Here is a 12,944-nt window from a genome sequence, read left to right as displayed (position 1 = left end):
CATTGCATTCAAAATGACTGAGTAGGGCAACGAATCTGCATCCAATTTTGTGTAAAGCTTGAACATTTCTCTGGGGAAACTATTTGGATGATTCAGTAGGCTGCAGCTATGGGCAAATGGTTGGCAGCTTCATCACAACGCACCCACTCGTGCATCATGTCTTGTGCAGACTTTTGGTGAAACATCAAATCACCCAAGTGACTCAGCCCCCATACAGCCAGATTTGGAGCCTGCGACTTCTGGATTTTCCCAAACCTAAAATCACCTTTGAAAGAGAACAGATTTCAGACCATTGATGACATTCAGGAAACCACAATGGGGCGGTTGATGGCAATTAGAACCGTGTGAGGTCTTTGATTCTTCCAACCTAATGGGCAAAAAATATGTCTCCTGGTTTGGTCTGCATTTCCTTGATTGCTACGACAGTGGGCATCATTACACACCTCCCAAATGTTCAATATCTCCAGAACACTTAGGGTAGAACTATACAGTAAAAGGTGATTTGCATTAAATTGTGGGCTAAATAATTTCAATTAAAAAATAAGAATAATGTTATTTTTAACAATATTTTATTTATTTTTAGAGAGAGGGGAAGGGAAGGAGAAAAAGAGAGAAACATCAATGTGTGGTTGCCTCTTGCACGTCCCCTTACTGGGGACCTGACCTACAACCCAGGCATGGGCCCTGACTGGGAATCGAACCAATGACCCTTTGGTTCACAGGGCCACACTCAATCCAGTGAGCCATACCAGTCAGGGCAAAAAAAAAATGCTATTTTTAATAAGATGAAAAAGAATAGCACTTAATATATATTAGAAGTGAGATTAGAAAATTAAGAGCTAGAATTTCATCTTTTCAAGCTCTACAAATCCTCAGCTGAATTGGTACAGTCTTATTTTCTTCCCCATCCCACCCATACATGATAATTCTCAATAGAATATTTCATTAATGCTGCTAGTTCAGCAAGTGCCCATCTCTAAAGAATATTTCTTCTAGGGGTCAACGGTATCACCGATAGAAGGATTTACACATGTAGGTCCTATTAACATTAATTGGAGTTACCAGCATAAATCCCCGTGCCATGATAGACCAAAGACCCTATGGTCTTGTAGGATTCAAGTTCGGATGATTGCCTGTCAAATGGCCTAAGAGTCATCATCACCAGAAAGAGCAGATGTGGCAACTTGTACGGGAATGGCAACTCACTGCAGCCCTGGAGCTAGACTGTATTAATGGGAAGAGCAGTGACAAAATGTGACTCAGGCTGCTACGTGTTAAACCATTTCAGTGGCATTTTTTAAAGTCACTATTAAAGAGGAGAATTCCAACATTATCTAAGCACTTGTTTAAAAAAAAGTTCCAAACATCTGTGAATACTGTGAGTTCCAAAGTGCTTGAAGGATGATATAGCTACTTGTTTGACAATCCAACTAACCTTACCTTTCTTAAACTTGATTTATTAATAATCTCATAGATAAACTGCCAGTTTACAAACAGTTCTGTCATCTTTTTCATGTGTCCTGAGAAGCTTTAGAAACTACCTGGAATTGAGGGAAGATGTCACTCTGCTTTCTTTTAAGTATTTGGTTCAAGAACAAATCAGAGTTGAATGAATGACTTCTGCATGAAAAGAAAGTCATCAGTCCCGTCTGTTGCATGCAAGCTGCTGGGGATACATGCAAAAAAGGGTTCTCATTGACCAAGTAAGTATGGAAACCATTTCAGACGCTTGTACACCAAGTGAAATGTAAGAACAGTTTGTAAGCAATCAATGTACTGTAAAGTCAGAGCCCATGCCTCACAGCAGTGATTTTAAACAGAATGAGATCTGATACTGGCATCTAGAACAGTTCACTGGGTAAACCACACCCATGCACCAGTTGATTACTTTTCTCATAAACCAGACACAGTTAACAAATGCCTAGAAAGAAAACAGAGTGTGCAGCTGGACAATTAAGTGTTTAAATAATAAACTGATGTCAACAAATAAATCATTTCCAAGACAGTCTTTAATTTCTTGGCATATATACAAATCTTTAATATAAAAAAATAGGATACCACGCCCAAAAGGCATTGAAAACACTTTTATTTCCTTTACAAACTTTCTGTTACAGTATGCAAAGTATGAATAATCATATATTCATGCTTTTTGAAATGCATATAAGACAACTAACCAAGAGTAGAGAGATGAATGATTGAATACCAATAGGGGTACATAACTCTTTTGGAAGAAAATGATTTCATTTCTGCTTTAAAGGATCACTACTATTCAGCAATCCAATTCCAACAACACACTTTGAGGTCTTTGGGTCTTGAGGAAAAGGGCTGCCTTCTAAGGAACTATGGCCGTGGTAGAAGTTAATCATTAGCACAGCCATTATTTTAGACAGAGGGCTACCATTCCAAATTTAATCATTAACCCTGCGATTTTACTACAGGAACTAAATATCACAGGAGATGGGGAAGACTGAAACTCAGTTTTCTTATAGAAAAATATATACATTTGTTATATACGTTTATATATTTGTTTTTCTGGGCAGGCATACCAACAAGACAAAAATACAGTAGCAACAGGATTAGTAATTGGTTTCATATTGATCACTAAACTGAATGGTATTATCAATTTTGATTAATGAGAAGCATGCATACCTAAACACTTGAAACACATGAATCAGAATTCTTTGATAATAGCAATTTTTAAAACATTATATTAGTTACTGAAATTTCTGCTTCATGTACAACATATTAATTTTATTCATGTGACTTCAGGCTTACGGTTTTACAACAAAAGGAAAAGGTTTCTTTTTTTGAGTTAAACAATAAACAAATATTTATTTGCAGTAATTAAGATAACTGAAAAGAAAGCTCTTAAAATAACTTACATTTTGAGGCAACAGGAAATATCTAACTTTCTCTAACACAATGTTTTTAACAGTTGTGTAATATCTTAATCATCACTAATCATACTTAGGAGATTTTAAAACATTTCAACAGGATCTAATAACCTGGAAGAGAGATCCTGATGTTGCACAATGGGTGAAACCACAGACTATCCTTGGCCTACTGTGCTTGGCTGCTTATATAAATGTGCATGCTCTACTCAAGAGACCTTAACTCTAAGACTATGACAAAATACAGTATCTTAATTAGTGCAACTTAGTGCAATTGTATTCCAACTCAATACTTTCATATACTGGAACCCTATATATTGCTGGTAGTGAGGGGCAGGGCCAATGCCTGGGAGCTAACAGGTAGTACTGAGCATTTAACACATGCTGTACTTAGGATTCAGGAAACGTGATTTGACTTCAGAAAGATCTGAATCCATCTAACAAAGTAGATTATCATGTGATTCTTCTGTCCCTGATTTGAATAGTATTGCAAAAAAAAAAACAGAAGAGAGGAAGAAGGAACTAAAGAGAGAGGGGAGGGGCTGCATAGAGGGCAGAAGAATTAGGAGGAGTAGCCTGAGGGGCTGGAAAGGCCTTCCTGGCACCTAGATTCACCTCTCTCTGTAGGAGGTTGGAAAGGTGAGGTGAGAGATACATTCCTTGGCTCTTTCCATTTAGTGTGAGCCTGGGACCTGACTGAGCTAACTGTCCTGGAAAGTTCCTGGAAATCTGCAGAAGTCAGAGCTCCTGCAGCTGAAGGCTGCAGGCCCCATGGGCTGTGCACCGCAGTCATGGCTCTGTGCTCGGCACTACTGGGCAAACTGCACACCAAGAAACTTTTTATGTTTTTATATATTGAAATAAGTTGTTCAATCCAAACTATTGCTCAAAAAAGTAAGCCATCAGAGCTTGGCATTTGGAAAAAAAATCAATATAGTCACTGTCACTAGATTTGCTTCCTGGGTACCACCCTGACATTTTATGTTAAGGGTGTTCTAGAATTTACCAACTGTTATACTCTACTCAGAGTCCTGGGTGGTTTCACGTTTACCTACTGGAAGAGAAATACAAAAAAATTATCCTTATGAAGTGTGTTCCTTATTAAGATTCAAAAGCAGAATTTCACATGTTACTGTATTTACTGGTCTATAAGACTATGAATGTTTTAGTGCAATAAAAACACCATGATCTACAGTGTTGTGGAAGTTGACAACAATTATTTGCTATCCATAATCATTTGCTGCCTAAGATTTTTGAGAGTCACCTTCAAGTTGGTGGGAAAATTTGAAACAATTTTTCCCCCAAAAAACTATTCTAAAGATGGTACTGCATTTATATTTAGAATCATTCTTATGGGATAGGCAAGATATTACTATTTCAACTTTCCATATGGAGACACCAAGGCCCAGAAGTTAAACAATTTGCATCATCAATAGCATGGCTCACACGAAATTAGGTCCAGAGACAATTAGGATAGTTTCTTATAGAATTGCCAAAATCCGATGGGCCTATCCAAATCTTTCCTTCCATTTCTTTCTTCAGTGCTGAGCTTTCTCAGTGTGGAAATGATTCACATACAAAAATTAGTACTAAAAAACACTAAGTCATGGCTTCATGATTTCTTTGTTAAAAACATCTACTTTAATATTCGTATTTTAATATTTCTCAAGAAAACCAAACCTCTATTTCAAATGCAGGTCCCTGCTGGATCACAATACCATATTTTGCCATGTATAATGCACATCCACATTTTTGGCCCAAACTTTCAGAAAAAACATCTTTCATTTTAATTTTTAATTCAATTTTTTCTTTATTTATATTTAGATACTTTTTTGTATTATAAAGGAAGTTTAGCATTTATGGTACTATAAATTTCATGTAACATAATTGCAAAATACAAGAACAGATACAAGGTATTTCAGGTACTACCCATGTATAATGCGCACCCTTATTTCCCCCTCAACACTTTGGGAAAAAAACTGCATTATACACGGAAAAGTACGGTATTTTAGTTTTTCTCAATTATATTGACATAGGCTTTTTATCATTTGTATCATGATGCTCACACCCTTAAAGAAAGAATAATAAAAACAATGAGAGGAAATAAGTGAGCTGATTAATTATTAACAATGCATAGGATTACTTCAGTCTCCAAAGCTATATTCCTGGGAATCAATCCATTTGTAATTCTTATCTTGGTAACTCCACAGGTTTGGTACCTTAAAGCAGGTGAGTTAATGTGCTTTACAAGTACTATGTGTTCTTGAAGTGCCCTCTTTAAGGAAAACCCCCCTTTGGATTTTTATGACCTGGTTCTCTGGGTAGTTCTGTATGACAATCCACTGCTGCTTTCTAAGATTTTTTCAAACAGTCTGTAGATCAAGAAGACTCTGGGGAATACAGTTTGTTGCATGTGTATCTGCTATTCAGAGAGCTCTTCCGGCTCCCCCAGGTCTGCGCTTTCCTTGGGAATCTCTGAACTGGCCTCAGGTATGACGACGGATTCTGAAGCCCCTGGTTGTAAACTGTCTCCATCCAGAATAATGTCTTCAGGATTTGGAGGGGGTGGACAGAAGTCTTCACTGGGGCAGATCTGCTGAAAGAGTGCCTGAGCCTGGCCAGGAGAGAGACAACACAACAGTTTTTGGACATCATTGTAAAATGTACATGCCTTTTTGGTATCGTTTATAAAACAGATGGATTACACCCCATCTATTTAGTCTATACAACTTGACCCAGTATATACACGCCCATCTAAAACCTGCTTTCAGAATTCCATGATTTTGCTTCCTCCAATTCTACACATGCAGTCAGGTCCAGCCTTCAAGAGTAACATACTTGATCAGATTCTCTTTTTTAAAAACTTTTTTTTTAGATTTTATTTATTTATCTTTAGAAGGGAAGGGAAGGAGAGAGGGAGAGAAATATCAATGGATGGTTGCTTCTCATGCAACCGCTGTTGGGAACTGGCCCTTGCTGGGAACTGGCCTGCAACCTGGGCATGTGCCCTGACTGGGAATTGAACCGCGATCCTTTGGTTCGCAGGCCTGTGCTCAATCTACTGAGCTACACCAGCCAGAGCTTTGATCAGATTCTTTATCAAGTGTTTAGATAGTTGAGAATTTAAGGACAGTCATTCTATGTGTCAGTCCAAATATAATTTCCCTTCATATTCTTTATATAATTTCTGACTAGAGCCTATTTGTGACACCCGGATAGTCTAATTTAGCATATAATAATTTTAGCAAGTCGTTCAAATGAAGAAAAATTTTCATTGTTTCCTCAACTATTTACTTTTCTGGTACACCTTTCCTCCCGCTGGGCTTTAGCGCATATAGCACAATGGTTAAGATCATGGGCACTGAATAGCTAGCTGGGCGTGGATACTGGCTCTGCCACTGTGTGGTCTTATGATTTGGGGAATGCTAACTCGACTTCTGAATCCTTCTCTATAAAACAGCAGAGACTGCCCTGGCTGGTGTGGCTTAGTGGATTGAGTGCTGGCCTGTAAATCAAAGGGTGGTGGGTTCAATTCCTAGTTAGGGTACATGCCTGGGTTGTGGACCAGGTCCCCAGTAGGAGGTGTGTGAGAGGCAGCCAGACATTGATGTTTCTCTCCCTCTCTTTCTTCCTCCCTTCCCCTCTCTCTAATCATAAATAAAATCTTTAAAAAGAAAAAGATGCCTGTCACCAATGGAAATGAAACTTCCTTCTGTGGCCTTAGAACAATAGTAAAGTACCCACTTCCTGATTCAATTGACGGATGTGCCAACTGTCTTTGAAAAGTTTGGACTCATGTTTCCAAAAAGAGATTTTCTGCTCTTCAGGTTCTGTCAGGTGCAGAGAAGTGTATTGGTATATTCATATGAATCATCAGCTTAATGGAATCATAGTTCCCTGCTGGCAGTTTGTGTCAGCCTACGCTGGACCGCTTCACATAAACGAAGACAAAAAAAGTTTGTGTCTTTCAAACTAGTATGTTGATAGACCAACAGTTGATATTCAAAACAATGTTTCTTCAGAATACTGGCACTATACATCCATTTTTCTGACTGTGTCTTTGTAACATTTTCTATTCTTACTGCCACAATGGAACTCAGAAATGATCTCTTGTAGTTCATCATTATACTTAAGAGCATAAAAAGTTCTGATACTATTATTTAAAGTCATTTAAAGTAGCTTTGCTGTTCATAGAAAAAAGTTGAAGGGCAAACTGCAGAGATGGTATTAAATGAGATGCTTTCCTAGTCTCTTTGCCTACCTCCCAGAGGAGAAAGAAAACATTTCACTTTGTGTATCACATGAAGTTCTTAACACAAGACTGAAACACCTTACCTGTTTGACTGCATTATCATTTCCCAAACCACCATCTGGGCCAGAGCAGACATGCACATTGGATGGTAAATCATTATAAGAGTCCCTGCTGATGTCTGAAGAATCTCTCATATTGAAGTAAAGAGCCCATAGAAGTCTTGGCTTTTCAACTTCATTTTCTAAATGTAGACATAAATTGGACTTACTTGTAAAGTACAATATGGTTGTCAATTACCAGAATATGTAGTCAATTATGAAAAAAGCCATGACTATATATTGTAGGAAATCACAGCTTTGTATATAAACAATAGTAAATCTGCATCCAGATACTCTATTTAATACATGTGCATGACATTTCAAGCAATGGCTTTTCAACCTAAGACAAGTAAGATTCTTAACATTAATTGGATGATTAGTAAATTACCTAGATTTAACTCCATCTGTATTCCCTTGGATTTCTATTATTTCTCACACCAGTATCCAAACGTTTATGATTACATTCATCTTTAAATTATACCTCTTAAGAAGGTAACATAAATTGGTTTTTTGTTAGGTTTCACATGGACAAACCAACTTCAAAAATCATATGGTAAGTGGAGTGTATGACCGGATTCTGAGGTGTCCAATAAATCCACAGAGACTGAAAGCAGATTAGTGGGTACCTAGGGCTGGGAGGACACAGTGGGGGCTGACTACTAATGGGTATGGTGGAAATATAGTAAAATTAGGGATGATGGAAATATAGTAAAATTTACTGTGATAATGTTTGAATAATTCCGTGAATATATTTAAAAACACCAAATTTTGCACTTCAAATGAGTAAATTATATGACATGTGAATTATCTCTCAATAAAGCTGTCATTACAAATAGCACATACAGGATTCAAACTTTGATGTTCTAACTCGCTAATTCTCTGTCCTACTGGATTACAAAATTAATGGGAACCAACAAAGAAGTAACAGAAATAAGGTTGGAACCTGCAATTTGTTTTAGTGCAGTCTCTCACTGAAAAGTGAGCACGTTTGCGTGTGAGAGATTGGACTAGGTGCTACAGAGACACAGATGAAATGCACGTGGGCCTTCACCTGCTTTTTCATGTTTCCTCATACGGGGCCCTAGCACACAAGAGATGCTCAATGAAAAATTTCTGAATTGATATTAATCCTATCTTCATGTATAATCAAAGTATAATGTGCTTACTGAAAGGCCTTATTTACCTCAGTACTGAAAGCTTATTCCTTGCTACCTTAATAGTTATTTTCTGTCTCTCTTCCTTATACATGTTATAATTAAATTTGCTTTGGTTGAAAACAAAAGTATCACTATTAAAATATTTATTGAGTACATATCTTTTTTAGTCTGAATCTAAACAAAATATTCCAATTGTCTATAATGATAACAATGGATGTGTATGAAGATGACCTAAGACCATGAGGAACCTTAAGAATCATAAAGAAAATTCTAAAAGTATAATTGCCTAGTTGATTAACTCTTATTGCTAAATTGGTAATCAATGTAGAGAAATTCTCAGCTAATTATGGTATTCAATTAACAAGAATGCCTCACTCACCAGGATAAATAGGATTGTCTGGTATTTAACTAAAAATATCTCTACTATAACAATGCTACATATGTTAATTTGGTAGTTCATCCTGAAAAATCCATAATTATTAGTGTGATAGGGTGAAGAAACTCTGAATGTAAAAAGTGATCCCTTAAGATACCCCTTTCTAATACTAAGATCTGAGCATAATGTATCACTAACTTCAGGTAAGCACAAATTAGGGGGCAAAACCCATTTAGTGAGAAAATAAAGGAACACAAAGGACTCGTATTTCACAGCTCAAACCATATGGCTCTGAGTGCATTGATTGGCAAGTTGAGTTTCATTGAATCTTACAGGAAAATAATTAAACCTGCTGCCTGTGAGTTCTAACATGAGACTCCAGGAGCACTGCTAATAGTGGGCTGGAGCCTAGACATCCTTTATTACTGCCCAGTGTGTTTCTGACCACGCACACAGAGCATGCATTTCATGAAAATTCCAGGTCAGTGGAGGGTTTTCACTAAATACAAGTTGGGGAAATGAATAATCCAATAAGTTATAGGAAAGGAATTCCATATAGGTTGAAGCTTTGAAGAGAGACCATGAGGGAGATGAAAAGTTGACAGAGGCTGAAGATAATAAATGCTTTAGATACAAGGGAGTTATCAGGCTTTGACCTTAAAACCCTCAAAGAGATACATAATTGCTTCATCTTTCTTTGAGGTCAGCTGGAAGGCAGCGATATGGCTGGGAAAATAACATGTAGGAAGGGAAGTACACATTGTCACAAAATATTAAGGTTGTGGAGGTTGGCTAGAAATATAATCAATTGGTCAGAAGTAGAACTGGTTATCTGTAACAGCTCATTGTATTCAATTAGATGGTGTGAAGGACTAGATAGTAAGAGGTAATTTAGAAAAGGAGCTTGGGCAAATTAAACTGTGATAAGCACAGGATAAATAAGGGAGACAGATGGAAATCAACAGTGGCACACCAAATAAAAGCAGCAAATGATCCACAGATGCCTCCTGTGTTTAGGGAGAGGGAAGTATTTCAGTAGGACAGCAGAGTAGGATGAGGCCAAAAGAAGGAAACTGTCGCAATCTTGACTGAGTCTAGACACAACAAATACAAAAGGGAATTAAGACAAAAGGTTTGACTTCTCAGTCCAACAACTGCTTAACACCCTTGCCAGCTACCAACATAACAATAATATTGCTTCCGTAGAGGACTGGATAGAGAAGATGTGGTGCATATCTACAATGCAATAGCTCTCAGCATGAGAAATGGTGAAATACTGCCCTTTGCAACATGGATGGACCTTGATGATATTACACCGAGTGAAATCAGACAGAAAAAGCTAAGAACCATATGATCTCACTCATGTGGGATATAACACCGAAACTCACAGACACAGAGAGCAGTGCGGTGGTAACCAGAGGGAAGGAGTGGGTAGGGTACTAAAGGGTAAAGAGGGTCAAATCTATGGTGATGGAAGATGCTTGGACTTTGGGTGGTGGGCACACAGTGCAATACACAGACCATGTATCACAGAAATGTCCACTTCAAACCTTTGTGACCTTATCAACCAATGTCGCTGCAGTAACTTTAATTAAAAATAATACCTATAAGGGGAATTTCTGCTTTTAGGATGTGCTGCTTTTTGGAGAGAGCAAATGAATGAGGGAATGGAGTGACGTAACTCTATATGCCATGTACAGTGAAAGGAAAAAGGAAGATGATGCAGCGATGTTACTATACTGCAACATTTCAATATATAGTAGCAATGAGATGATTACTTCAGGTCATATGAAAACTACCATTTTCCTGGGTAAAATAAAAGACCACTTAGGACAGTTCTAGCTAATAGTGAGAGTAAAACATACTGCTCACTGAGTGCTTTGAAGGATATTCTGAAGAAGGGGGATAAATGGTAATGGAAAACAAGGCAATAAAAAAGGTTAAAACAAGATTCAATGCAAATAGGAATCATGAGCAATCACCAATTTTCTCACCTGCAGAATCAGGTTCATTAAACATAAACCTTTTGGAATTCCTTTGGACTAGGAAGTAGGGAAGGGTGTAGAGAGCTGTGATGTTCTTAAAGAAGCCTGGACAGTAGGGCTCTCGGAAGTATTAGTGGAACTACTTCTTAAGACAGAGCATATGCCAACAGCTCTGGCTGATACCTCAAATGTGAAAAAGTAAATAAGACAAGTAATAGGAGAAAAATCTCTACAACCCTACTGGAATTTCTCAGATACAATGGCAAAGAACTATCATATTTGAGAAGAAAATATTATCCTTTTAAATTTTTCTAAATTTAATCTTTATTGTATTTTTTCCCATTACCATTTAGCCCCCTTATCCTCTCTCTCCCCAGCAATCCCCACACTGTTATCCATGTCCATGAGTCCTTTTTCCTTTGTGCTCAATCCCTGTGCCCCCTAACATTTTTTTCAAATCCTAACCTGAGGATATGTTTATTGATTTGTGAGAGAAAAATCAATGAGAGAGAGAGAAGAAAAAGAAGAGAAGAGAAACATTGATTGGATGCCACCTGTACACACCCCAACTGGGGATTGAACCTGCCATCTAGCTTATGTGCCCTGCCCGGGAATCAGACCCACAGCCTTTTGGTATAAGGAATGATGCCCCAACCCACTGAGATACCCAGCCAGGGCAATAAGATCATCTTTTACAATAAATAAACTTCCTTGTCTGGTGAATAGGCTGACTGTTACAAAGGCTTATGAAGTACGGTGCCATACAGAACAGAGATCTCAAATCAAAAGGAAAAAAAATGAGCTCAAACAAAGCTATTCCTTGGGCACACATTTTAAAACACAATTATTTACAATGCCCTAACGCATAAGATTTGATATCATTGTTATAGCATAACAATAAAAGCCATCAAACTGTAAAAAGAGGGGCTTTTGCTACAGAGAGGAATGTGCTACAATGGAGTAAAAGTTCATACTGCTATAAAGTTCCTTCTTCCCGGTTTCGTCAGGAAAATGAATTGAGTTCTCTTCTCCAGGTGACTTTGCCTCTCTGACCTGCCATGGCCCAGTGCTCACTTTATCTGGTGATTCATTTTCAATAACTCCAACAGTATTTGTTCTGACATTTTAATTAAAATATGACCACTACCTCATCCCGATGATAAAAAGGCCTATGTGTCAGTGAAAAGTAGCTTTTCAGTGCCTCGGTGCACCCGAGGACCCCTCTGAGCTCGGAGTTCTCACTGAAGAATTTCGCTCAGGCCCTGAACAATACATCACTTCAAATGGGATCACTTTAAACATTAAGATTAATGTTTAAAAATCTAAAATGCCTAGAGGATGCTAAGGAATGAACATGTAATTTCTGACGTGATTTTTTAAAAAAGAAAATTAAATGCATTTGAAAGGTGAAGGACAATGATACAAGAGTCAAATTAAGTGTATTATTTGTGACTACCACACAATAAAAAGAAACAAAAATTATTAACATTTTCAGAAATAAAGAAGGGAGTCAGAGCTTTTGTAAGGAAACTAATTAAAGCCAAGGATAAAATTATGATTCCAAATTAGGTTTAAGAATATGATCATGGACCATAACTTTGCAATCAAATGTTTAACAATAATCTAAACATTTATATGAGATTTTCCAATGAAGAAAGGCCAAATAGAAAACAAAGTAAATTCCAAACTAAAGGGAAACAATTTTTAGATTGTAGAGTTCAATTCAGGCAGCTCAAAAAGAAGTTACTGATTTATCAGCTATTAGCTCCAGAGAAGAGCACTTTGTTTCCTTATGTAAATATAAATGACCATTGACATACTACCTCTGCCAAATAAGACACAAATGATATGAACTAAAAGGAAATAATATGTAGGAGTAAATAAATGGTTTTCTGAACAAAAGTAATATCCAAAGAAAATGAAGATATATGAATTAATGAGAAACTGGCTATGATTCCAGTGGACATAAAAATCTTTTAATAAAAATCATTCTCGCTTCATATAAATAAATGTCTATCAGGCTGTGTTTTAATCACTTATACCCAGAATATACTACAATTTGCTCCGTTCACAACTACAAGAGCTATCCTATGATGTAGGGGGGTAAGTGTAAAAATCTGTGGTGAAGAGCATTTTCCCACCATGAACAAGTAGCATAGTGGTGTATCTATTTTGAGAACTAAAT

The 12,944-nt window shown here is 37.2% G+C and overlaps 1 protein-coding gene across 1 annotated transcript in view; it reads right to left on the bottom strand.

Annotated features, from left to right (window-relative positions):
* Positions 1 to 2,023: 2,023 nt before the first annotated feature.
* CHM (CHM Rab escort protein) overlaps positions 2,024 to 12,944 on the bottom strand; it is a 152,671-nt gene continuing 141,750 nt past the window's right edge. Inside the window, exons 14-15 of the mRNA XM_037166401.2 lie at positions 7,227 to 7,384; positions 2,024 to 5,505 (exon numbers count right to left, since the gene is read on the bottom strand). Coding sequence (XP_037022296.2) covers positions 5,314 to 5,505; positions 7,227 to 7,384 — 350 coding nt within the window. The 3' untranslated portion in view covers positions 2,024 to 5,313. The remainder of the gene's footprint in view (positions 5,506 to 7,226; positions 7,385 to 12,944) is intronic.

This window comes from Artibeus jamaicensis, unplaced genomic scaffold (assembly GCF_021234435.1).
Source record: "Artibeus jamaicensis isolate MK-2021 breed Jamaican fruit bat unplaced genomic scaffold, CSHL_Jam_final contig_241, whole genome shotgun sequence".
In the NCBI taxonomy this organism is placed as follows: domain Eukaryota; kingdom Metazoa; phylum Chordata; class Mammalia; order Chiroptera; family Phyllostomidae; genus Artibeus; species Artibeus jamaicensis.
The sequence above is the reverse complement of the archived record's forward strand: the minus strand, read 5'-3'. Positions and strand labels throughout refer to the sequence as shown.